We start from the raw sequence: 27,042 nt of genomic DNA, 5'->3' as shown, positions 1-27,042 counted from the left end.
CATGCTTCTCGAATTATATAAGTGCTTGTTTGTCATACTTCCATCATAACGGCAACGTGCAAAGAATATTTTCGTTGATCGTTAAAATATCTTTAAACCATTTCGCTAAAACATCTTCGTTTGTTACGCTCTCTGTTCATTTTATTTTCTCCATTTTCCTCCAACACTACATTTCGAAGCTCTCTAAATATTTTTTTTTCTCTAAGTTCCGTAATATGAAGCAGTGTTTCTTCCAGACATGTTTTTCGGGGGCCACTGTCCCCCCGGAGCTCTGAGAGTACCCTCCCGGACGAGACCAAAATAATACGTCCATAATATTTTAATAAATAAAATAGTAGCAGAAATGCCCCCGGAATACTACGTTGCCCCCCCCCCCCTGGAATATTTTTTCTGAAAGAACGACTGATGTCAAGTCTCTGAAAAATAGTCCAATACTCCATATATAGCACCTGAGTAACTTCTTCCTTAGTCCGCCATTATGTATTGTATTTTTAATTATTGAATGTTCGAGAAAATACTATTTCTTCGAAGTGGGACTTAAAGTCATTGTCTGCGACAGTTTGATTAAAAAAAAAAAAAGCAAAATGTACCTTCGTTGGTTTTTAAAATATGTATACATTTGGCTTACTATGTTCACAGATTTACCAATATCTCCTTTTATATCAATATTATTATAAAACTGTCAATAAAATGGAATTGAATGAAAATGATGCCGTGTTTTCGATTAAGGTACTACGTTAGAACAAATTATTGTTGCAATTATTTGGATTCCCCAAGAACGTTATTCAAATATTAGAGAATTTTATTTTATGTTCTGACTCTGTAGTCTCGCACCAAGAGAAAACAAATTTGAGTCAATCAATGGAGCTCCTTCATAGCTAAACGGTTAAAAATCGCATTTTGGTGTGGGAGATCGGCTTTGATTCCCGGCGGGAGCTAATGTGGTTTGGACCCTACGTTAATCTGTAGGTCTACATCTCATATAGCCTCGCTGCTGAAAGGATCGCTAAACTGAAAATCAGTTCCGTATCCACGGCGGGGCTGGGAGGCCAGGCCACCTCTAAAGTTTTACTGGCCCACTTAAAATGTTCACGATAGGCTTGCAAATGAACTATAATATGGTGATGAACTATGATATGGTTGGACCAGGCTCCACTAACTTCTACCGCCCCACCCCCCAATATTTTTGGCTACGGGTCTGCTGAAAATCAACTCAAATCAAATCAAATTGAGTCAATAAAGTGACATTTTCGTTTGAAGAAAGAAAAAGATGCATCGAAATTAAGAGAAAGTGCACTGCCAATTTTCCTTTTATCATTTTCTCTGTAATAAAATAGCCAGTACAATCTAAAACTTCATTTTATTGCGTTTTCATTAGCTATTTTAATTACCTCAAATGTAAGAAAATTAAAAAAAAAATTGCCAGTAGAGTCTAGGCATATACATAGAATAAATGTAAGTTATAATTAACATACTCCATTTGAATGTTATCAACATTTCTGTGTCAATAAAACGAACACAAATTTACGCGTTTAACTTTCACGTTAAATAGTTTTCAGTCGATCGTGAACAGCTTTAAAAGTGCTTGCGTTGTATAGCTCTTAATTTTATACATGAATAGTCCACTTACAAAACCTGTTAACCGCATCTAAACGGGAACTCTAATAGTCAGGGAAAAAATCTTTAATCAGTTTACAAAACAAAAAGCAAGATATCTTTTCTGAAAATTTATAGAGAAAAATCTATTTTACTTTTATGAAGTGACTAAAACTTTAGAAGATATATTATCGTTAAATTCTCCATCCACAAGTATTGCAAATACACGATTCAATTGACAGGTTTGTCAATTACATGGTCTTCCACTTAAAATTATTTTAGTTTTCGAACCGTGCTATTGTGGGGAGCAGGAAAATTCGGTGTAGGAAAACTTGGTGTAAGACAATTTGGTGCACGGAAAATTTAGTGTACGGAAAACTCGGTGTGGAAAATGCTACGTATAAAAAAAATTCGTTGTAGTAAACCGTAGATTCCATTAGAAAATTAACTTTGAGGATAAAGGAGCGTATTAGTTTTAAGTTCAAACTTTGTGTGGAACATACTTTTACTCTGTACTATAAGGAATTTTTAAAAAATGTGATCGTGAAATAATTTGAATTCGAGATTTCGACTTTTTTTTTTTTTAACATTTCATGGCCCTTACAGGACGTGAAATTAGTTTCTCGATATCCGTCCGTGTGATTATGGTGTTTTTGAGCGTGTCTTCTAGAATTTTCTATTTCGAAAAATAAATGTAGGTTACTGGAGGAGTAAAGTTGAAAATTGCAGTTATTTCGAAATCAGTTCAAACGATTTTATTTCCATTTTATAAATAAATATTTAAAACTAAATTCTTCTAAAACGACATAATTTTCTTTTATTTATCATGTGTTACTCAAAGGTGTAAAAATAAATGTCTCAATTAAAATGACTACATCTGATTGGAGGAAACGTCAATAAGGACCCAATAGTATGATTCTGCGATCGGAGGTTTTCCAAAAATAAACAATGCTGTTGAGGTTTGGCATCAGGGTTTCGACGCTCATATTGGTGCCAGCCATCCCTCAATATGGAGATTGCTGAATGTGAATGTCCTGCAAAGGAATCATCCAAATAGAACGGTTATACTTTCATAATAGTAAGATCACTCCAAATGCACCATTACCAGATTGCAGATTGTATAATTCCTGTTTTTACAACTATTCTCTGAACTTATAGTTGCAATTGTTTTATTTCTGACCAAGGGCGCCGATTTCTCTGTAAATTTGTTTCTGACAAAAAATTGGGCGATCGGCGCCCTTCTTTTGACAAAAAGTTTCAGATTGAGCGTGTGATGAGAACAAATTATAGCAATAACCCACAAATACATGCCAGAGAAATCTGACCCAATGCCAAAAGTACTTTTTCTTTTATTGAAATACGTAATAACATTTTAAGTGGTGCATTTTTATGGCTTTTTCGTTTTCACAATATGAATTTTATAAGTTATCGAAAGAGGTAATATAAATATGCATTACACTGAATCCACCTTACACCTAACTTTCTCCACACCGAGTTTTCTGTACAGAATTTTCTGTACACTGAATTTTCCTACACCGATTTTTCTTACATCAAAATTTCCTACACTGAATCTTCCTAGACCCGCTATTGAGAACTTAACACTCATTAACATAAAAAAAAATATTTATAAATTGGTAGTTCAAATTACGAACCTTATTATAAATCTTGGTATAAGTTCGCCATGAAAAGACTTCATCAATATATTGGTTTCACTCGTAGTCAGGGGTGGATCCAGGGAGGGCGATCGAGACGATCGCCATCCCAGAAGAAGAAACTTTCCTATTTTAGGTATATATATAAATAAAACCCATCCCAAAGTTTGGAGCCCTTAAAAGTAGCAGTATGACAACCCACCGCACCCCCAGAAGTCGGTCCTGGATCCGCCCCTGCTCGTAGTTATGGCAAAAAAGAACAGAGGATTGATTACTTCGGCACACTCTGAAAGATGCACTTCTTAATTGATTTTCCATAACGAATAACCATAGCATATTTTCAAGTTATCTGAATTAAACTTTCCTGTTTTAAGAAACTATCGGTTAAAATTTGTATTCTATCTGATTGAGAAAAGTTGTATTTATTTGATATTATCTTTGTTCTCCACGTATCAAGCATATTTCTAGTTCGATTTGACATATGCTGAGTACCGTGCTTTAATCTGTAACTTGGGACAGGGAGTAGATACTACTCCATTCTAAATAAGGACAAATATTAGTAGTATTTTCAATACCAAAGTCCAGAAGGTGTAAGGTCGTTGGCTTCCCGCGCTTGGACCTGTTTGTCACTGGGGGTGTGGTAAGAGGATAGCCAATCACTACTCACCCTTCACCGCGCTCAGCGAGCCACTAGTAACCAAGCTGGCAACTCCCCATAAACGTCACCACAACTTTTCGCGGGAAGCCAACGACCTTATATCTTCTGTACTATAATCTGTTCTTGAATGTAGAAGTACTTTTCCCTAAGAAGATCGTTTTATTATTTTTATAACTTTAAAATACAATCACCTATTGTTCAAAGCTGCTGTTACCTATATAACTCATTTACATTTCGAAATATTACAATGCTGTAAAACGAATTAATATGTACATAATTACATTAGATATTATTCTCTTGCAGGTTGCCATGGTAGAACTTCAAATTAACGAACCAACCAACGTTCCCGAGTGGTTGTTTGTTCTCTTTGCGATTTGTACAACCGTTCTCGTAGCCGTACACATCTTCGCTCTGATGATTAGCACGTACATTCTACCAAATATCGACGCCATTAGTAAACTTCACGTACACGATATGGTTCACGAATCGCCGCACGAACGTATGCGCTGGTTTATCGAACTGGCTTGGGCTTTCTCAACAGTTTTAGGACTATTTTTATTCCTCGTGGAAGTCGCCATTTTGTGTTGGGTAAAATTTTGGGATTATTCTTTTACAGCTTCGTGGGCGGCTACGATCATTGTTATTCCTGTTTTGGTAATTTTTGTCGCGTTTGCTATTCACTTTTATCACACATTGGTGGCACACAAGTATGAAATGTCCGCAAATGATATTGAAGTGTTAGAACAAATGAAAAAGGATTTGGATGCTGAAACACAAACTGTCACAACAAGTATTTATAGTAACAGTAGTGGTGTGAACCCAGCTTAATCTAATCAAGCCTTATTTTAACAACAACAACAACAAAAATATTTCTATTATTTATTCGTATTAGTAAAGCGACAATGTAACATTTTCTTTGTTAAATAAAGATATTTAAAAAAAAAAAGTATTCGATTCGTTTGCCAGATTGTAACGTGTTATTTTAAACAGTACAAAATGGACAATATATTTTATTGTTTTGTGCAACTTGGTGTTGACAAGTTTCATTTTTGCAATGCCATTAAAAGTGCGTGAGTGCTTAACTTCTTATAACAGCTTGAAATACATGCATTTATAATAAATCATAGTAGATTTTTTTTTTTTTTTTTTTTTTTACGATTTTCAGTGTTTCTTGGAAAATATAGTACAAAGTATAAAATTGTTATATAATGTGATAATTAGAGACCGGATGTTAGGCAAAATACCCATTCTTTAATATTAAAGATAGATAAAAAATAACGTTTTAATGTTTATAGGGGGGTTATAGTTTTAATTTAAGCCAAGTTTATTTTGCCTATTTCATCCCTTACTGCCTAAATGATTGCTTTAGTGCCTAATGTTGCCCATTCTATGCATTTTCTTCAAAATAAACCTTCATTGGGAAAATATATAATTTATATAATATAAATAACACACACACACACACACACACACACACACATATATATATATATATATATATATATATAGTGGCGGCGATTGGACGTTAAAAGTGGGGGGCAAGACATGATGTGAATATTTGTATATCAATGTTAATATACGAATTTCCCTGGTTGAAACTATATACATTAATAGGCCATTTCAGAAAAGTGGGGGGCAACTGCCCCCCTTTGCCCCCCCTAATCGCCGCCCGTGTAATATATATATATACTGTAAAAGAAGATATTAACAAAAGATATTAAGCTTCATCGTGGCTAAGTTGTTAGCGTACGCTCCTTTGTCGTGGGAGAAAGGGACGTTAAGCTCAAAATCAACTTAACTTCTATATTTTTTGAACATTATCTATGACTTGAATCTATTTTTTAAATAGTATTGTGTGTTTATCTTCATTATTTCGAGTTACGTTTTAGTGCCTATTTTCCAGATGTTTAATGCCTAAACATTCGGTTTCTAGTGATAATTGTGTAAATCGATTAAATATCTCGACACAGGAACTGAAAGAATAGTCCAATGCGTGTTTTTAGCTTCAGCATTAAGAAATTCCTTGTGACAGAACAAAATAGACCTCCCAGAAAAAAAATACGAGACATTAATGTTTGTATTCTATGCAACTTTTATTTGTTTATTTTAATTTTAGTCAAAATTGAGAATGGTAATATCTCAGCATATTGCGCGGTAACTGAATTGATATTTGGTGTAAACCAATGAACTTGCAATGCGTTATTGCCAAACCACCGGTAAGAAGTAGTTTACTTTCGGCAAGTGAATGTGGTGATGTGTTGTCAAAGTGATCATCTCAATTCAAAAAAAGGAGCACATGCAGCGTTGCCAGGTTGAAAAGCCAAACTATCTGTAGATCTTTCGTAAAATATACGTAAAAATCCACATTTTCAAATTAAAATGTCTGGAGGAATATATGTATTGTTTATCATCTGTATTTACCTCAGCCTTCTGCAAATCTTCAACAAAGTAGAATATTTTATATATATAACGTCGAAACCGAGCATTGAAATGATTCTTTTTTGGAGCATTCAGACATCACAAATCCCCCATAAAAACTGTTATTAGGTATTTGAGAGTTTAAGTTCATATGGGTGTTTGTTATGCACAATAACACAAAATTAGGATATAATAGGTAAGAAAATCTGTAGGTCACACTAAAAATTCTTGTTTTCCGTATTGCTTTGAACAATCTGAAGATCTACGGATAAATCTGTAGACCTGGCAACTCTGTAAAGCACATAGACCGACTTGGACTTCCATATCATAGTATTGACAACATCGCTGTGAGCAGATTGGTTGACGTGAGTTGCGCTCAAGGTTAAGCACCAATTTGGCTGCATGTACAATATTGAACTATTTAGAGAAATATCATTTAGAGGACATAATAAGATTCGTACTAAGGATGTTATAAAATAGAGGATCTGCCATTACAACAAAATCTTGAAGTCATACGTCACAGTTTCGTCCCCTACTCTGCGCACTCCGCTCCATAAGATCGCAATGTTTTGAGCCAACAATTATGGCGGAAACGAAAGTAGCCAATCAGACGATGGCGGAAACGAGAGTAAGCAATCAGACGTGGCGATGCTGCGTTGTTTTTTGGCTTCATTGATTTAACAGGATGAAAATACGTATGGGCAGATCCTCTATTTTATACCATCCTTGGTTCGTACAAGCTGTAAAATGTTATATTCTAAAATGAAATTACTCCAGTACAAATTGTGGAACATTATCTATGAAACAAATAATATTTCTGATATTAATTATTTCATCAATGAGTAGAGATGAATAAATGGATCTTCTCTGTTGTAAGATAACATGCTAAAAAAAAAAAAAAAAAAAAAATCTACCGTAAGATATAAGCAGTAATCATAATGTAATATGCAAACAAATGGTCAGTTCAATTCACTTCAGTTTCTGTATCCTGTTATGAAGAAAAAACCTTGTATATCTAACTTTATCCTTCTACTTCACTACCTAACTTCCGATAATTATGCGCGCGGAAGATGATAATAAGTTGGTTTTGATTATTTTCAACATCATATATATATACACGTTGTTGATTATTTTCTGATTATGATCTGTTTAACATATCCTATCCTGAACCGCCAACAAGGGAGCTTCTCAATCAAATTGTGCGCCACACTGAGGAAGGACAGAAGATAGTATGTTTGGGATTCTGACACAGTTCATGAAGAGCTGTCATTCAGAAACGATAACAAAACGAACGCAATAGTATAAGCGTAAATTACAAGTTTTATTGATATTTTGTAAAAGTGTTTTTAATAGTTTTAGTTGTTTGTAAACCAAACAAACTTAGATTATGAATACGTTTATATTACACACCGTAATATGAATGTAAATTTTAATAAATCAATAATAAAAAAAACTATGTATAATTTTGCTGTTTGTTTAGTTTCTTCTGGAAACATACGAAAGCTTGGTCACAACCTTTGGACAGAAGTTTCTGAATCTAACATTGGCACTGAATTTCGACTTTTTGTATTTGTTTTAGTTTAACGTCCCACGGTTATGTCTGGGTGTCTAAGGGAGACGTGGATCTACTGATTATAGTAGAATCCGATCACTTTCTTGGTTCAACGGTACCCCTACTGGGAACCGAACCCGGGATCACGCACACCAAAGGCAAGCGTGCTAGCCACTAGGCCAAGCGGGAGTCCGGCATTGAATTTCGAGTAAAAACAAAGAATATATATATAGTGTGGTGCAGTATAGCAGTATCATCGTGCTCAGACTAACTAAAATGTAGATAAAAATGGTACTGTTCTGCGAGGGGTGTACCATTATTACTTATACTCTATGTGGATATTTAATAGTACAAAGTACGAGGGTTCACCATGTTCAAGAACGTTATCTCGTTTGTACGGTCAGGATCAGAATGAGTCTAATTCCTGAGACCAAGAAACATGCCAAATCAACGACCTATCACCAGTCGTACCCTGGATAGAATTTGCCAAGTTAACATGAGTGAAGTTCAAATCTAGCAACACAATAAGGAGCTGTAATGAAATTGGAGATGATAGTGAAACAAGTATTTTAACCCAATAAAGTGACACTAAAATAGAGTCTAGCAGGTTTTACCTTACTGTATTGCTAAATTTGCCACAAACTACAGAAAGATGTAAAGATCCGTGAAAAATGCGATTTATTGTTGTATTAGATAAGACATATGACTGGAACAAATCTCGGGTAACATATTATTGATCAAGGGGAGGACACAATTTTCAAACGTGGCGGTGAAAAAAAAAAATATTCTGAAAGGGCTTCATTGAAATATCAAAGTATTGTTATAACGACAGATTTACAATACGTTTGAAAGCCAAAAATTTAAATGTCAACTAAACTTATTATGACACAAATATCATGCGTCCAGCTAATATATAAATGTAACCAAAAAAAAGTTATGTAGCTTTTTCACCCACCATCTTCGAACATCGATATGTCACATAAGACGTACCTGAAAGATCAACAATAGTCACCATCAGCATCAACGATCTTTTGCCAACGTTCTGGAAGGCCATGGATTCAATTGCGGTAGAACTTGGTGGGCCGTGAAGCCAAGAAGGTATCAAGTGCATTTTGCACCTCTACTACGGCTTTGAACTGACATTCTCTAAGATGACTGTCCAAAGAATGGAAAAGGTGATAATCGGAAGGTACAATGTACGGGGAGTATGACGGATGCAATAGTGTTTCACATCCAAGGCGTAGAATGGTGTCTCGGGTCATCCTAGCCACGTGGGGTTTAGTGTTGTCCTGAACAGAAGGACCCCTTTGCAATTCACAAGTGCTGGCTCCAGTTTTGAGTTTTTCTTGAACACAGCTCAACTGCTGACAGTACACAGTTGCATTGATGCTCTGACCATCTGGTAGCAGTTTCCGATGCACGATGCCGCGAGTCCAACAAATACACAGGAGGATCTTCTTCTGGTACTGTGCTGGTTTCGCTTTTTTGGAACCGGTTCATGGGATGCTAACCAAGGATGACGGAGCCGTGGAGCTTCGTACAGGACCCACTTCTCATCACATGTCAACACCCTGTCCAGAAATGGCTCCTTCCTAAGATGAAACAGCAAAGAATCACAGATGTCTGCTCGTATTGCCTTCTGGCCTGGAGTCAAATCATGTGGGATCCATCGACCCAACTTTTAGTGCTTCCCAAGTTGATGGAGGTGCTGACAATTGTTTCTCTACTCACACTGAATTCTAGTCCCAGTTCCTCACATGTCTGGTCACTGTTCGCCTCAATTGGTACCTGAAAATCTTCATTTTGTACATGTGTTGGTCTTCCGGCACATGGTGCGTCTTCGAGTGTTTCGTCACCGTGCTTAAACTTGTTAAACCACCGCTGTACTGTCCGCGTAGTCACAACACTCTCACCAAAGGCTTGGCATATCTTGCACCGCGCTGCTGTGGCGTTTGACCCAGTTTGAACTCGTACAGCTACACGCCCTTATGACGCTCTGTGGAGGTCCCATGTTCACTCTGTCCTTACGCAAGTTCACGGTGTAACTGAACTGCCACAACCAGGTAATAAGATGGGTATACCCACACCAACAACTGGCCTTCGCCTTTTCTCCATTCGCATTCAACTCACGGTGTGAGGGCTAATTGAACACTGATCTCCCCAAAAAGCGACAGAATTTTCTTGGTTACCTTATATAGAGAGAGTGGCTCCCTATGGTCAGCTGTAAATCACATCCGGGTATATCAGATATTACGATAGCACTTAGCCACAAACCAAGTTCTACACTCCAAACTTTTTTGAAAATGAAGAGAGAAAATGAGACACGTAGTGTAATAGGTAGTGATCGGAAACACGATCTCGAACAGTGAAGGGTCTGAGGAAAACCTACCAGCAAGACTTGTATATAAACTATATGGTTGTGATTTACTTCAATTTACTATAATAAAAATTGAAGCTCAAAGCGATGAGTCATCAAATAAGGCAGCAGCGCAGGTGGAGGTATAGATTTTCATAATGTGCTTACTGTTAAAATATGTTTTCATCCATAGATTAGGAACAACCGCAAAATGTAAGTACCTTTGGAACGACTACTGCTAGTTTCTAAATGGCGTGACAAACATTTGAAAGCGGCGCTCAAAGTTCCCTTTAGACGCTGCTAGCAAATGAGAGGCCAGCGGTATTGCCACGTTTATTTTGTACACATCCACGTCTATCCTTTGCCACCACGCCTATCCTGCCCACGTAGTTCGTCTGCTTAGCCATAACCACACCCCTCAGCATTCGGCAACATCGCGTCAGAGCTTTTATTCGTTTAGCTGAAATGCCAAGATGTTTGTCACAGGCTTTAGTTGCAGGAGTTACAAACAGTTGAAGAAAACAATTTTAATCTTCGTTGAAATAAGTAAGATATACGAATTATGTTAACGAATGACCACAACTTTCTCAAAGGACGAATAATGTGTACTTTTATGGTCAAAAACGTTGCTAACCATTGCCAATTTTCAAAGTGAAAACCCTGGACACACTTTGGACATAGCGATATATATATATATATATATATATATATATATATATATATATATATATATATATATATGTATATATATATATATATATATATATTTGGTCTAGGAATTTATTCGTGCGGTTGGTACGCACACATTGAAGCTGTAGTGCAAACACAAAATACATAAATACCTTAAGAAAAATATTGTCCATCGCTAGCCACCACTTTCGCCCATCTGTCAGGCAATGTACGGATTCCGTGGCGAAAGAAGTCCTCATCCTTGGAAGCGATCCAGTCAGAGACCCATGTTTCGATATCTTCTGAAGAAGTAAACCGCTGTCCAATCAAATCGTTGTTCATGCAATCGAACAAGTAGTAGTCCGAAGGAGCAACGTCTGGTGAATACGGCGGGTGGGGTAAAACTTCCCATCCGACATTTTCTAAATAGGTTTTGACCGGTTTTGCGACATGTGAGCGAGCGTTATCATGTTGAACAATAAGTTTATCATGTCTGTTCTCCTATTCTGGTCGTGTTCTGGCCAGAACTTGCTTCAAACGCATTAATTGTCGTCGATAACGTTCTCCATTCATAGTTTCACCCGGTTGCAGCAGCTCATAGTACACCACACCTTTCATATCCCACCATATGCACAGCATAACCTTTGCACAGTGAATATTTCGTTTTGGTTGTGATGGACCTGGTTCACCTGGTTTCACCCAGGCCTTTTTTCGTTTAGGGTTCTCGTAATGGATCCACTTCTCATCATCCGTAATAATTCGATGCAGAAACCCCTTTCTGCTCTGTCGTTGAAGCAGCAATTCGCAAATGGTTTTTCGTCTTTCAACGTCTCTGTCTTTCAATTCATGTGGAACCCAATGTGACATATTTTGAATCATTCCCATGGCTTTCAAGCGTTTGGAGACTGTTGTTTGATCAACGCCTAATGCTGCTGCAAGTTGTTCCTGCGTTTGACACGAATCTTGCTCGAGCAATGCTGTCAATTCTTCGTCTTGAATTTTTTTTGGCTGTCCAGCTCGCTCTTGGTCTGCCAAGCCGAAATCACCACTTCTAAACCGTGCAAATCATTTCTGACACGTTCGCTCAGCTAGAGCATGGTCACCATACACTTCCACCAAAATACGATGACTTTCAGTCGCACTTTTCTGCATGTTAAAGTAATGGAGCAGGACACCCCGCAAAAACACTTTATCAGGCACAAATTGCGCCATGTTCACTTAACTACAAACTGGTGTTGTTGACGCTTTAATCCACTGCCCTATACTACGAACGATACGCGATGACAGGGGTTTGCAACACATGTGTGGATACACGGAACTATGGGACGCTCCGTTCGTTGCGCCATCTCTTGTCCACCCGCACGAATTAATTCCTAGACCAAATATATATATATATATATATATAAATGAAAACTAGTGACTGTGTACACAATCATACACTGAGAAAAAAACATATATGGTGTACGTAAAAACGTAGGTTATGTGTGTAAATCCTGTAGTTTTTGGACTTAACGTACAGCAAACGTATAACTAAAAAGTATATTTTAGACATACTTTCTGTATGAACGGAAGAACTGTGTATAGGTGGTCAGGATCTCACTTACTGATAGACGTATGTAACATATAGCTGGAATACGTAACATACGTATACGTATATAATATACGGAAGACTGTTAGATGTCAGACATCCTGCAACGGCATGATGTAACATCTAAGAGCAGTGCGTATGTAGCAAATGAATAACAATAGGAAAACGCAATAGCAATATATATATTTCATTTGTTGTTGACTGAAACAGTTCCTTTTGGATTCACACAAATTCAAAATATACATATCTTAAACTGATCACTACCATATATATTCGGCTTCCACCGAAATTTACGTTAAGTCTGTTAACGTTAATCGGTCCGCTACTTTATATTGATGGATAAAACCATTCAACTCCGGAATTACTTACGGAAACCGACACACAAATCCATCTACAATTGAAGGGCCCTCTGTAATAACAAGGTAAGTGAAAAATGGGGGTTTTGAGTTACAAAGCTTATAAACTTAAAGTGCAACGTGCTAATTAACAGGAGTAAATCTGTGTATATATGCATATGGAGAAAAGTGTTGTAGCTCGTGGTCTGTGCTTCGGAGCATTAAATGGTGAATACCGAAAATGCGGAATAATAAAAAAACGAAGGTGGAAAAGTGAGCATTTACCTTGTTATTGCATAACCTAAACTAATGGCGAAAAGAAAACGGACAGTAGGAACACATAACGACGTGTGTGACAACATGTATTGCAGCACACGCAAAAATACAAAATATCAATAATCTGAGCTTTGTAAGCAACAAAATCTGGAAACTGCACTGTCCTGAGTCCATTTCAGATTCAGAATCCGGGAACACACATAAAAAAAAAAAAAAAAAAAAAAAATCAGCTGTGTTCCGCACCTTCTTGTAAAACTGCTGCTTGGCAAGAGTAACAAATCGTAGGAGAGCTTCCACATCCTTCTTCTTTGAACTCTTGATTCCTGGCTTGGCTAGTTTCTTGACGAAGAACAGAATGGTGTTCAGTGGTGGTGCCTGCTCGGAATAAGCTTTTTCTTTTACAAGACTATACGTTTCCAAAACTGACACAGATCTGTGGGGGGAGGGGTTTCATACTCTTCACCCTTGCCTGATTTACTAATAAATCCGAAAACCGAATTCGAATTTAATATCCGAATTACAAACCATGATTTTTGATTTTCAAATCCGATCCGACATCTGAAATTCGAATTTAAATCTAAATCCGAATATCCGGAATCCGAAATTTTCAAAATCCGAATATTCCAATATCCGGATTTTTGACAGCACTGTTTGAATTTCCATATTAACATCGAAGGAAGAAACAAAACATTGCATTTCGTTCCGATTTTGCTATATTTCTTTGCCAGAGTTCACGATTTATCTTTCTCTTTCATCCCTCCCGCTTCTGTCATTCTGATTCGACTGCTTCGACTTTGTCAATTTCGAAACAAAGTATGTCTTCGTACCAATGTTTTTTTTTTTTTTTTAACTTTGACCGACCGTTGAAAACAAAGTTACAGACACGTCGCGTCGCCTACTTGCATCTACCAGTGCTTCCTTCGCTAGCCGCAGGCAGCGACGCCCTCTGTTATCCGCATTGGGAAAGGACGACTCGATGCTGATGAATTGGTTTTTCTGCACGTCACCAGACGTTTCGAATATGCACTAGAGGTGACGGAAAACGAAAGTAAGGCCTCACGCGTTCTTTATCTATGTTTTACCAGGAATCGAGGTAACTCGACTTAGCTTGTTATTACAGAGGGCCCTTCGATTTTGAACAGGTTCAGTGTTTCATAGTAAGTTTAGAAAAAAAAAATGTTAAGAAATGAGACTTTAATGTTATACACATCTATCAAATAAAAACGAAAACAACGGTTTACGTCGTCTTTTCACGACAAAAAGGCTAAACTGCTTAAAATAAGTGTTTGAACATAGTTTGTACCTGGGTCAACTTGGGCTTACATCGTTTCACTTTGATTATTACAATAGCTTCCTAAAGAAGAGTAGGGGTTATTTTCGGGGGGGGAGGGGAGGACAGAGTATGTCACGAACCCCTGGAGATGAATCTCGGCATATAAACTCTTCATTCTTCTACAGTATTGTGATTTCCGATTTTATATTCAAAAAAAAAAATATTTTGCCTGACGATTTGCATGAATTAGATAAAATAATCGGTTTGATCCACGGTTTGGTCTTCACTAAGGGTCTTCATTACTACGAAATTAAACTACCGCTAATTTTAGAGCTTTTCTGTAATATCTTCAAAACAAATAAAAATATTCGAATAGCAGAAACGTAGTGAACTAGACAATACGATTTTGCATGTGATACCTTTACCACAATTCACCTATCTGCTTTTGGTATGGCGCTATATACAGAACCTGCAAAAAATACTAAATTTATCTACAGTTGCAAAGTGAAAGCAGATAGGTGAGTTGGCAACATTGCATTACATATGATGTTATTGAGTATGTATGTGAGTACATACAACGTTTGCTTACTATACTGTTGTGTAAATGTCATTTTGATTACTTTAATGATTTTGAAGTTCTTTCTGTGTCTGCGTATCTTTTGCATTGCTATCTTCACATCATTCTACATTCTTCTTTCCTGTGTATCTCCTGTGTTTTTGGGTGTCGGCCAGTAAAACTTTGGATTTCTCACTTTTCTTCACTCCTCTATCGATTGCACATTGTTTGATTGGACAACGCTACTATCAATATAAGACGTTCCCTTGTAAGCTAAATTTCTCTTGAAAGATAAGCGAGTATTACAGTACTATTAATCATGACAAGAAGTCTCGTGAGAGCCGATGAGCTGATAACAGTGACTTCAGGGTTTTCACTACAGAGAAGTTAAACTATCGCTAATTTTAGAGTTTTTCTGCAATATCTTCAAAACAAATAAAAATATTTGAAAATCAGAAACGTAGTTAACTAGATAATACGATTTTGCACGTTATACCATTATCACAACTCATCTATCTGCTTTCGATTTGCAACTATAGATAGATTTAGCATTTTTTGCGGGTTCTGTAAATAGCGGCATACTAAAAGCAAATAGGTGAATTGTGGCAAAGGTATCGCATGCAAAATCGTATTGTCTATTTCACTACGTTTCTGCTTTTCGAATATTTTTTATTTGGTTTGAAGTTATTACAGGAAAAACACTCTAAAATTAGCGGTAGTGTAATTTCGCTGTAGTGAAGACCCTTAATTATGAAACATTATTTCCAATGTTCTGTTTTAACGAAATTGACAGACGCCTTCCAAAGGAAACAAAAACAAAGAAAGTCTAATTTGGACTATACATATATAAATTTGCAATAAATCTTATCTGTTTTTAAAATTTATTGCATGCCACATGTTGTTTACGTTTGGTTGCGTGTAACCGCAGAACAATCGTGATATTTATTGGTTTTATAACTGTCCATGAATACATTGTTTCATGCCGCAAAGCAACAATAATCTGTTACTTGTGACATGATACTGAGTAGATTAAAGAAAGGATGCACTGAACAAAAGCTAAAAGAAAAAGCGAATTTTGGAAGTAATTAAATTCTACAATTACGTCAATCTTTGTAGTTTGAGAAAAAAATCGTCGGTAAATTTTGCAAAAACGGAAATTTTGGACAAAACGTGAAAATCCAAGGAAATTCCCCCGCTGACTGATTGACGAATATAAATCCTTAAAGTATTCTTTGAAGTTCTTCAGAAATCATAAACTAATTCAATAGCAATAGTGTGTGTGTCTGTTCAAATTAATAGAATAGAGCTCCTCCGTGGCTAAGCGGTTAGCGTACGCGTCTTTGGCGTGGGAGAACCCGGGTTCGATTCCCGGCGGAAGCTCATGTGGTTCGGATTCCACGTTAATCAGTAGGTCCACGTCTCATATAGCCTCGCTGCTGAAAAGGGACGTTAACCTCAAAATCAACTCAAGTCAAAGTAGTATAATTTACACCCATTGTTGGTTGGGCGTATTTGTGTGTTGTTGTTGTGTGAAAATAAATAAATAATAAAAGTAAAAAAAAAAAGCGAAAAAAATGAGGTTAAGACTTTTAATATAGATAAGTTAATCTTATCACATAACTTCTGTCATAGGTATTGTACACTTAACAAACTAGGGAAAATTTGATAAGAAAATCGTAAATTTTGTGTTAATTGAGGAAAATTTTCTTCAGGAAATCTACCAACACTGCAATTACTAGTAATAGGGGCGTTATTGTTAGGCATTAGGATTGCCAACCGTCCAGTATTTTACCGGACAGTTCAGATTTTGACGTCCTTGTCCGGCGTCCGGTATGACCTCAAAAACGGACACTAAATGTCCGGTAAATTTTCCTCTGACTAGTCCTATTTTCTGTTCTACGAGGGCTATCCAGAAAGTAGATTACGTTTTCGTCTGTGTCCGCTAGGGGCGGGGCTAGCGCGGCCATCTTGGGGTCAGAGCGTTGCTCAGCTCAGTCGGCATCTAGCCGTGCTAGTGAGAGGTTCGTGCTGTGCTCCGTTAAGATACTGTGACGGTTTGAAATGTCTGCGTTAATTGAAAATCCCGCGAGCTGCGAGGTGCGTGCAGTAATAAGGTTTCTGACAGCAAAAAACTGTAAACCGATAGAAATCTATCGGCAGCTGTGTGAAGTGTATGGGGACAACATTATCACTGAAGGTGGAGTGCGACAGTGGGTCATAAGATTTAAAAATGGCCGAACCAATGTTCACGACGAAGATCGAAGTGGGAGACCCAGGAAAGTGACTGCCGAACTTGTCGAAAAAGTCGATGTTAAAGTCCGTGAAAATCGAAAGTTCACAATAACGGAACTTTCTTTGAGTTTTCCACCTATTCCCAGCAATGAAGAAGTGGCTGGCTATGCAGCGTTTTGATGACGACGAACAGCTGCAAGAAGAGGTAACGAAGTGGTTGAAGTCGCAGGCGGCCGAATTTTTCGACGAAGGAATTTCCAAGCTCGTACATCGCTACGATAAATGCCTTAATTTGAATGGTGACTATGTCGAAAAGTAGTATTTGTGTGTGGCTTTCATCTGTATATAATAAAATTTGTTTCCTATACTTTGTTGATTTTTTATTCCAAAACGTAATCTACTTTCTGGATAGCCCTCGTATTCAGATTATTTTTGAGTGACGGGAAGGAATCGTTTGTTGATGAACATGGCTAAAGCAGAGCTTACAGTCCACTTTGATATCGACTTGTGGTGCGCGGAATTTGGTGAAGAGTTGAAGGCAGGAAAATTTACTGAACTTATCAACACTGCTAAAGGTCAATAAAAGTACATCTTCAGCTTTTGCTTTCAACTTCTAACACTGATTCATCCTCAGCTACATCTTCCAATTAAATAATGCATCCAGAAGGCATTACTACCAGCCCAAGCAAAGCTGGTAAGATTAAAAAAAAAAAAAAAATGCATGCCATAATTATATTGCCAATTATATTTGCTTTTCTGTTTTAAATGCGATGTATTATTTATTGATGGTAGACTACAAAAATTACATGTGCCGACTTAACCAAAACTGGAATAAGTAAGTTTCATAAACGCTTCAAAAGTAACTAAAGTTATTAAATTCGAACTCCGCAATCACTCAATTTGGTGTGAAGTAACCACTTTCATGTTGTTTATATTTTTGACGAGCGATGATGTCACACTCTTAAGATTATACGTACTCCAGGAGGGTCTCCGGTATTTCTATTTTCAAACGTTGGCAACCCTAGTTAGGCTTAATGTTCATCCAGCAATTACATACGAAGCAGAATCATGATCAATAAACAAAAAGTACATGAAAATATTTATTGAATGTTACTGAAACTAGAATCCACGCTGGATGTGTGGGATAACAAGAAGAGACAGAATGAGAGAGTAAGAGGATCAACAATTTGTAGAGATATATAAGAAGACCCAAGAAAGAAGACTGCAGTGATGAGAAGAACAAATGACTACAATGGCGAAAAGAGTGGAGGCAATGGAAGTAGATGGGAAGAGGGATAGAAGGAGACTAATAAGGAAATGGATGTTTGTGGTTAAGAATGAGTTCAGGGAGAGAAATGAAATCAAATCAAATCTTGGAGTTTAACGTCACCCACTTATGTTCTTTTGGCTAAGCTAGACGATGATTAAAGCAAGTGAATGACGATTGATGAATTGATGGAATGATAATGTGAGAGCAAACGGGAGTATCTCGAGAAAACGCACGGACACGGTGTTGTCTACCACAAGCTTACTTGGCCGCGAATTGGAGCCAGCGACAGGCCTGTTGCCAGCCCAAAAATGTAGTGGAAGGGCCGGCTGAAGCTAGGGGGGGCCGATCCAACCTTATTATAGTTAATTTGCAAGCCTACCGTGAAATTTTAGTGGGGCCAGCAAAAATTTAGGGGAGGCCGGCCCCCTAGACCCCCCTGGATACGAGCCTGGCCAGCGACCCCACGCATCAGAGGTAAACGCTCTACCGCTCAGGGAGAAAAGTCTAATAAGTGAAACATACCGGGATAAAGTTCTATGCAGGAGGCTCATCACAAGCGTCGACTCGACATAGACCTGAGTGGGAAAAGACAGAAAGAAAGAAGACTATTAAGGCTATGTAAGTGACAGCTAGAACTTTGTGTGTCACTGTTGGAGAAATATGCTAGTTAACAATGTTTTCCGTACACAATAAACGGTAAAGACGGTAAAGACGATCACACGAACGGATGAGATATGGATAGACAGTGTCAGTCACGGTTAATGTTAAGATATTAACGTCTTGTCTCCGTTAACGATCTCGGCGCAGATAATCACTCTAACTATCTGTTGCAAAAATGAATTTGGAACTTACTTATATCTATGGGATATGGAATGCAGATAGCCACCGTTAAAGTTCACCGTTACACTTGAAGATGTTAATGGATTGATACCATTTACGAACTTGACCAAGATGCAGTAAATACAATTATATATCATTTTATTATAGGCAACCAACTTATCTTTGTTACTCTGCAGGTTGCATAGAAGCTACGACATGTTAAAAACTTTAAACGGGCCAAGGTTAGTCACCGTTACTCATGATGTTAACGGATTGACTCCATTAACGAACTCGGCCAAAATAATTGCACTAAGTAAAACTATATATCCTTTTATTATAGACAACCAACATGTCTTTGGTACTCTGCAGGTTGCATAGAATCTACAGCATATTATAGACTTTAAACTGGATATGAATAGAGACCGTTAAAAGTCACGGTTACCCGTGAAGATATTAATGGGTTGACTCCATTAATGAACTCGGCTAAGATAATTACTCTAGCTGTCTACTGCAAAAAACAATTCAAAAACTCCCTTATTTGCATGGGATGTGAACTATAGATTACCTTTAAATTCTGCGTTATCCGTTAATACGTCAACATATTGACTCCACTTACGAGCTCCGCCGAGCTCGGAGTTAAATGTTGGTACCACTGGTAGCTACACTTCATTAGTTTGATTAAAGCTTAGCGTTCCTTTCAGCAGCGGGGCTATGTGAGACATAGACCTAGAATTTAAGTTGGAATCCGAACCAAGGTAAGGTAACATGTTCAAATTTGAATGTTCTCCACCCGGGAATCGAACGCGAGATCTCGTGCATCAAAGCCACTAATCACTAGATCAGAGGGGAGGGTTGTTGCAATAGCATAATATTTTTATGTAAGCACCAGATATGTTAATTTAGTTGTACCAATGGATGCTTCGTGGACCATAGACACATGGATATATTAAAGCTGCTGTTTATTATATTAATGTCAAAATCTTTGTAATGAAATCGATTATTAACCCCTTTCTGCATGATTTTTTTTCTTTTAGCGAAAAAAAAGTAATCAGTATTGGAAATCCTCATATGGGAAATTAAAAATGAATTAAAACTTGAATTTTAGATTTTTCACTTAATTCCGACGAGAAATAAGTGCTATATATGACACACTTACAACTCACAAAGAACATGCCATATGACACCAAAATCTCTCATTCATACACGTCAATATCTCACATAGCAGACAAAACAGTCATTTGATGCCTTTGATAAATCACAAAAAAGCTAAAGTGAAAAAAGGGTATGTGCCATATATGGCACGGCATGAGGTAAGGGGTTAATATGATAAATTATGATTTTCATATACACGGAAAGGACGTTAAACTACATTCATCCGTGAAGCTTTCATCAGTACAGCAGCAGTAAAGTATTCGTCGTTTACCAGGGGACAGACATGATTTCAAACGTTTTCTCTCGGGGAGAAGTTCAATACATAGGAGCTTAAATTAGTACTGCCAAAATACTGGAAATCGTTTTTAAGCTTTCCTAGAGGGACCTTCCCCGAGCAAGCCCATGAAATCATCACTGCACAGTGGTCCAAAGTCGAAAATATAAGTTCCTCGTGAAAACGCCCATGGTGCAGACAAAATGAAAGTTTAGAAATAATTAAAAGTTTCTTTTGGCGGGGAGATCGGACCTGGAGGATGCCCTATGGGTGTGGCCCTGTCGTTTACATCGAATTGTTGTGCCAATAATAATAATAATAATAATAATAATAATAATAATAATAATAATAATAATAATAATAATAATAATAATAATAATAATAATAATAATAATAATAATAATAATAACTAACTCTATGGCCTATGGAACCCGGAGGTTCAATGCCGCGTTCACAAAAGCTCTCCACTGACTTCTATCCTTAGCTAACTGCATCCAGTTTCTACTCTGTATTCCAATCTCTGCAAGATCCATCTTAATATTGTCCTCCTATCTGCGCCTGGGTCTTCCTAATGGTCGTTTTCCGATTGGTCTTCCAGTCAAGACTTTGAAAGCGTCTCTACTTTCTTCCATTCTAGCTACATGACCCGCCCATCTAAGCCTCCTAGACTTGACGACCCTAACAATGTTGGGTAAACCATATAAATTATGTAGTTCCTCGTTATGAAGTTTCCGCCATTCCCCATTCTCGTTCCTCTTGGGTCCGAATATTCGTCTCAGGACAGGCACGTAGCCAGGATTTCGTGAAGGGGGGGGGGTCCGTGACATGAAATACTGTGGTCATCACAAAAGGTGTTCGATCACTCTAAACTATTTTACTGGAACATATGTTGGTTCGTTTAGCCAGGATTTCGTAACGGCGGGGGGGGGGGGGGGATGGACATGAAATTCTGAAGGCCCAGGCGCTCGATCAATCTAAACTACTTTACTATCAACATATATTGGTTTGTTAGGACAATAAAATGAGGATATGTTGGCAAGTATTTTAATAACAAACTATGAAGAAATTTCGAGCAAAATAATAAAAAAAAGTATTGAAAAAGATTTTGCAATATTTACGTTCTTCTCCTGTTTATTCAAATATAACAATTTTCCTTTCGTTATGACCTCAATTATTATAAAAAGTACATACTGAATGCTGTCTTGTAAACTATCCTTTAATATAAATAAAATGAAGAGTTTGTTTGTGTGTTTGTCTGTTTGTCTGTCTGTGTGCTGCCTGGGGACCAGACGAGTGGACCGGGAGTTACCAAATTTTGGTCAGGGGTTGGCCCAGTCCCCAGATCAAGACGAAGCGTTTTTTTTTAAATTTCGAAACAGTGGGGTCTCAGGGGGGCGTTTACCGGAACCGGCTTGGGAACCAGACAAATTGACCTAGAGTTACCAAATTTTAGTCACGAATACCTTGGTCCAGGCTCCAGACCAGAGTTAAACGTTTCTGTCGAAATTCGAACCAGGGGTTCTCAGGGGGCGTTTACCGGGACATGTAAAAGTAGTAGAAAATGATCAATATTTATTTATTTATTTAACAATCACCAGATACAGCTCAGAGGCCATTTTACATAGGATATCCAACAACATTAACAATGGAAAGGATTTGGGAAGGTATCGGCCAGGGCCTGTTTAGTAGGTGCTATCCCGGCATTTGCCTGGTAGGACTGAGGGAAACCCTGGAAAACCTCAGTCAGAATGCTAGGCAGCGGGATTCGAAACCACGACCTCCCAAATGCGAAACCAACGCTCTACCACTTGAGCTATGAGTGCCGAATTCATATTTTCGCGGTCGCTGAAATCAATGGTGAAACTCCAGTCGCATTAACTTCCAAATTCACGCTATTCGCCTCCGGACCGGGGGTCACCGGAAGGGGGTGAGATACTAAGACATATAAAACTAATCCAAAATGACCAATATTAGTGTCAAATCCATAGTTTTCGCGGTCGCTGAAATCAATGATGACACTTCAATTAGCGATGACTTGCAAGTATACGGGCCGGGAGCCAGCGGGGCGTCGATACCGAGGCATATAATAAATATCCCAAAATGACCGATATTAGAATCAAATCCATAGTTTTCGCGGTCAATGGTGATACTCCCACAGGCGTTGACTTCCAAATACAGCCCCTGTGCGAAGCATATGTATATTCAACTAGTTTTACAATATATGCGTTCCTTTCTCTGTTGAATCAAATGCTAACAGAACTTTCTTTCAACATATTTTTTTTTTGTTTTTATTATTCCGTCAACTACTGTCGGTTCCAAATGACAGGTTAAAGGAGCAACAGAAAATTGTCCTTGAAATAACATGTTTGATACTGCAAGGATGCGATGACGAAAAGTTATGATTAAAAATGCCCACGCTGTTACACAACGGCACTTATGCTTTCGAAAGCTTGAAATCTCCCTGACTAATAGCAGGAATTCTGAGAATTCCATAACTTTTCTTGAAATTTAAACCTCGCTTACCTCACCACCATATTGCAAGTAATACAAATCTCCTCATAAGAAAAAGTAAACAAAAGCTTCCTGTAGTTTTCTTTTTAATTTTTAACGCTGATCCTTCTTTTTGTCATTTCATTTTGTTTTATCCTTCCTTAATTTTTTCATTTCTGGTCTCGAAGGGGGGGGGTCCGGACCCCCCGGACCCCCCCCCCTTGGCTACGTGCCTGCTCAGGATCTTGTTCTCAAATACTTTCAGTCTATGTTCTTCCCTCAGAGTAAGTGACCATGTTTCGCAGCCATACAAAACAACAGGCATGATTACCGTTTTGTATATTTTAAGCTTCAAATTCCTCGACAGAATTCGCGACGACAAGAGATTTTGAACCGAATAGTAACACGAATTCCCTGCTTTTAGTCGACATTTAATTTCTCCCTGAATATGATTTTCCTCTGTTAATATTGATCCTAGATATTTGAAAGTATCCACTTTATCAAAAGTATTATTTAATATTTTAACGCATCCATAATTTGATGTATTCAGGTCCCGACACACTTCCATGTATTTAGTTTTCTCTGCATTTACTTCTAAACCCATGTCCCTGCAAGCGTTTAATAAGATCTCTGCATTTCTTTCTATTGTTCTCCTATCATCTATTAAATTTACATCATCAGCATATGCCATAACCTGGTGAATACCGTTCAACTGTAGGCCCTGGTTGCTATCTTTGATTTTCCTTATAGCGTATTCCAGAACGAAGTTAAATAATAATGGCGACAGCGCATCTCCTTGTTTCATGCCATTTTCGACGTGAAAGCTCGTGGACAAAAATTTTCCTACCCGGACTTTACTTTGGGATTCATTTAAACATATCTTAATTAATCTAATTAACTTTCTCGGTATTCCAAGTTCTGAAAGAACGTTGTATAATGTTTCTCTCCTAACTGAGTCGTACGCCTTTCTAAAATCAATAAATAGTTGATGTACCGGGGTATTGTATTCTCACTTTTTTTCGAGTATTTGGCGAATGGTAAATATTTGGTCGATAGTTGATCGATTTCGTCTAAATCCGCACTGATAATCTCCAATAATTTCATCTGCGTATGGGGTCAGTCTTGCTAACATAATATTTGAAAGGATTTTATAGGATGTTGACAGAAAAGAAATGCCTCGATAATTATTACAGTCAGTTTTGTCGCCTTTCTTGTGGATTGGAACAATGATTGATTCTTTCCACTCTTGTGGCAATTCTTCCTTGTTCCAGATAAGGAGAATGAGTTTGTGTACCTTGTTCCACAATTTTTCGCCTCCAGCTAAAATTAACTCAGCCGGAATTTCATCTACACCCGGAGATTTGTGTTTCTTTAATTTCTTTATAGCGGTTTCTACTTCTATTCGGTTGGGTTCTGGACTATACGGTTCTGCGGTGTGTATCTCCTTTTCTCCACGCACATTAGTTTTTGGTTGCGTGTTAAGCAAATCGTCAAAGAAATCTTTCCATCTATTTAAGATGCTATCCGTGTCAGTGAGAACTGTACCGTCAGATTAATTTAATATATAAGCACGAGGTTGATAGCCTTTCTTAAATTCGTTGATTCCCTTATACATGTCCTGTTTTTATTTTTACTATTATCTTCAAGTTCCTTAATTTTAGCTTTCAGAAAATCGCGTTTCTTTGTTCTAAAAGTTTTGGAAGTTTCCCGCCTGATATCTGAGAAATTTTGTGTAGTCATTTCATTCGGATTTTGTAGCCAGCGTAATTTTGCCTGTTTTCTCTTCTCTGCTAGTTTAATGCATTCCTGGTCGAACCATGGTTTGTTCCTACGTATTTCCGCGTGTCCCAATTTTTCTTTAGCTGAAATTTTAATGCTATCTCTAATTTCAATCCAGGTATCCTCAACACTAGTGCACTCCGAATCTTTTAAAGCCGAGAATCTATTCGAAACTTCAATCTGGTATTCCTCTCTTACCTGGCTCTCTTCTAATTTCTTTAAATTGAATCTCTCCGTTTTCGGACAATGAATATTACCTTTATTCAACGATAACCTCTCTCGTATTATCGCTGCTACCAGGTAGTGGTCAGTGTCACAATCAGCCCCTCTAAACGACCGGACATCAATTATTCTAGATTGCCTTCTTCTATCTACTAAAACGTGATCAATTTGATTATGTGTTTTCCCGTCTGGTGATGTCCAAGTGTATTTATGAACGTCGCGATGTGGGAATTTTGTACTCTTCACAATTAGGTTTTTGGATGTTGCAAAGTTCACGAGTCTAACACCGTTGTCATTACTTTCCTTATGCACACTTTCGTTCCCTATAATCGGTTTGAAAATATCCTCTCGTCCTACCTTCGCATTGAAATCCCCTAATAGAATTTTCATATGGTATCGCGGGAGTTGGTCAAATATCCGTTCCACTTCTTCGTAAAAACTGTCTTTTATATCGTCATCCTTATCTTCAGTTGGGGCATGTACATTTAAAACAATGATATCACACCACCGTCCCTTAAGAGTAATAAAAGAAAGTCTGTCAGTAACAAATTCAACCCGTTTAATTGCTGGTACTATACGTTTATGAACGAAAAACCCTGTTTCTAACTGGTGATTTTTATTTCCTTCCCCGTAAAAGAACGTAAAATTTCCGGAATTCTCAGATCCATTTCCTTCGCACCTAACTTCCTGAACTCCTACTACGTCCATCCTGTATTTCTCTAACTCCCTCGTTACGGCTTTTAATGCGCCTGCCCTATAAAGACTCCTAATATTCCATGTTCCAAATCTCATGTCCATTTTCTTTTGCTGAGGTCGTGCCAAGTTATCAGTCCTTGTCCGAGGCTTTTGTGAATATTTCTGAACAAGTGCTTTTTTTTACATGATGAGGTTGTTAGCCCTACCCAAACCCCCAAGCTGGAGGACCACTCCTAGTCGGCTGTCCGCGACTGCTTATTCAGTATATTCGCAGCTAACCTCTATATCTAGAGGCCTTCTCCTCGATCCGCAACCTGAGGACGTGCCATGTCGTGGTGATAGGAACACACGTTAAATAATAATAATAATAATAATAATAATAATAATAATAATAATAATAATAATAATAATAATAATAATAATAATAATAATAATAATAATAATAATAATAATAATAATAATAACTTTATAGACCCTAGACGTATGGCACGTTTCGTACAAAACAGAAGCCCACTTTCTTTTCATTTTAAAAATAACTCTTATAATGTAAAAAAAAAAGAAAAGAAAAAAAGAAAAAGAGGCTCTATCACGGCAAAATTAAAATACCGCTAATTTTACAGTAATTATGTGATATCTTCAAATAGATTAAAGATAATTGAAAAGTGGAACAAGACCTCCTTAGACCATGTTATTTTGCATGAGTTAAAGTTATCACGAGTCACCTAGTAGCTTTCCGTTTGCAGTTATTTAGAAACGCGAAAATAAATGCCGATTTTCTAAATGACTGGAAATCGGAAGCAGATAAGTGAGTCGTGATAACGGTATCTTACGTAAAATAATATTATCTAGAAAGGTCTTGTTCCACTTTTCGATTATCTTTAATCTATTGGAAGATATCACACAATTACTGTAAAAATAGCGGTATTTTAATTTCGCAGTGATAGGGCCTCTTAAACGCACCGCGTACAGACTATTATGGCTCTTTCTCTCACAACTTTGGTAATTGGATTTGATTCCTCTGTGCTCTGAACACTTCATATAATGAAAAATGTTTATGACCCATATTAAACCAAAGCTGTGGGGGCACGCTGGCTTAGGGGTAGAGCAATTACCGCTTGTGCGTCGGGTCCCTGGTTCAATCTCCGCTCAAGTAAGTTATCCGTAAGCTTTCTCGGGTAC

The 27,042-nt window shown here is 37.5% G+C and overlaps 1 protein-coding gene across 2 annotated transcripts in view; it reads left to right on the top strand.

The window, feature by feature from the left end:
- The window catches only part of LOC145692781 (uncharacterized), a 72,039-nt gene extending 64,295 nt beyond the window's left edge, over positions 1-7,744 (top strand). For both annotated transcript variants that reach the window (XM_081768245.1, XM_081768247.1), the window contains exon 4: positions 4,210-7,744. In XM_081768245.1, coding sequence (XP_081624371.1) covers positions 4,210-4,734 — 525 coding nt within the window. In that variant the 3' untranslated portion in view covers positions 4,735-7,744. The remainder of the gene's footprint in view (positions 1-4,209) is intronic.
- The last annotated feature ends 19,298 nt before the right edge of the window (positions 7,745-27,042 follow it).

This window comes from Thermobia domestica, chromosome 8 (genome assembly GCF_964235325.1).
Source record: "Thermobia domestica chromosome 8, izTheDome1.hap1.1, whole genome shotgun sequence".
Classification (NCBI taxonomy): domain Eukaryota; kingdom Metazoa; phylum Arthropoda; class Insecta; order Zygentoma; family Lepismatidae; genus Thermobia; species Thermobia domestica.
Note: the sequence above shows the minus strand (reverse complement) of the source record. Positions and strands in the feature narration are given on the sequence as shown.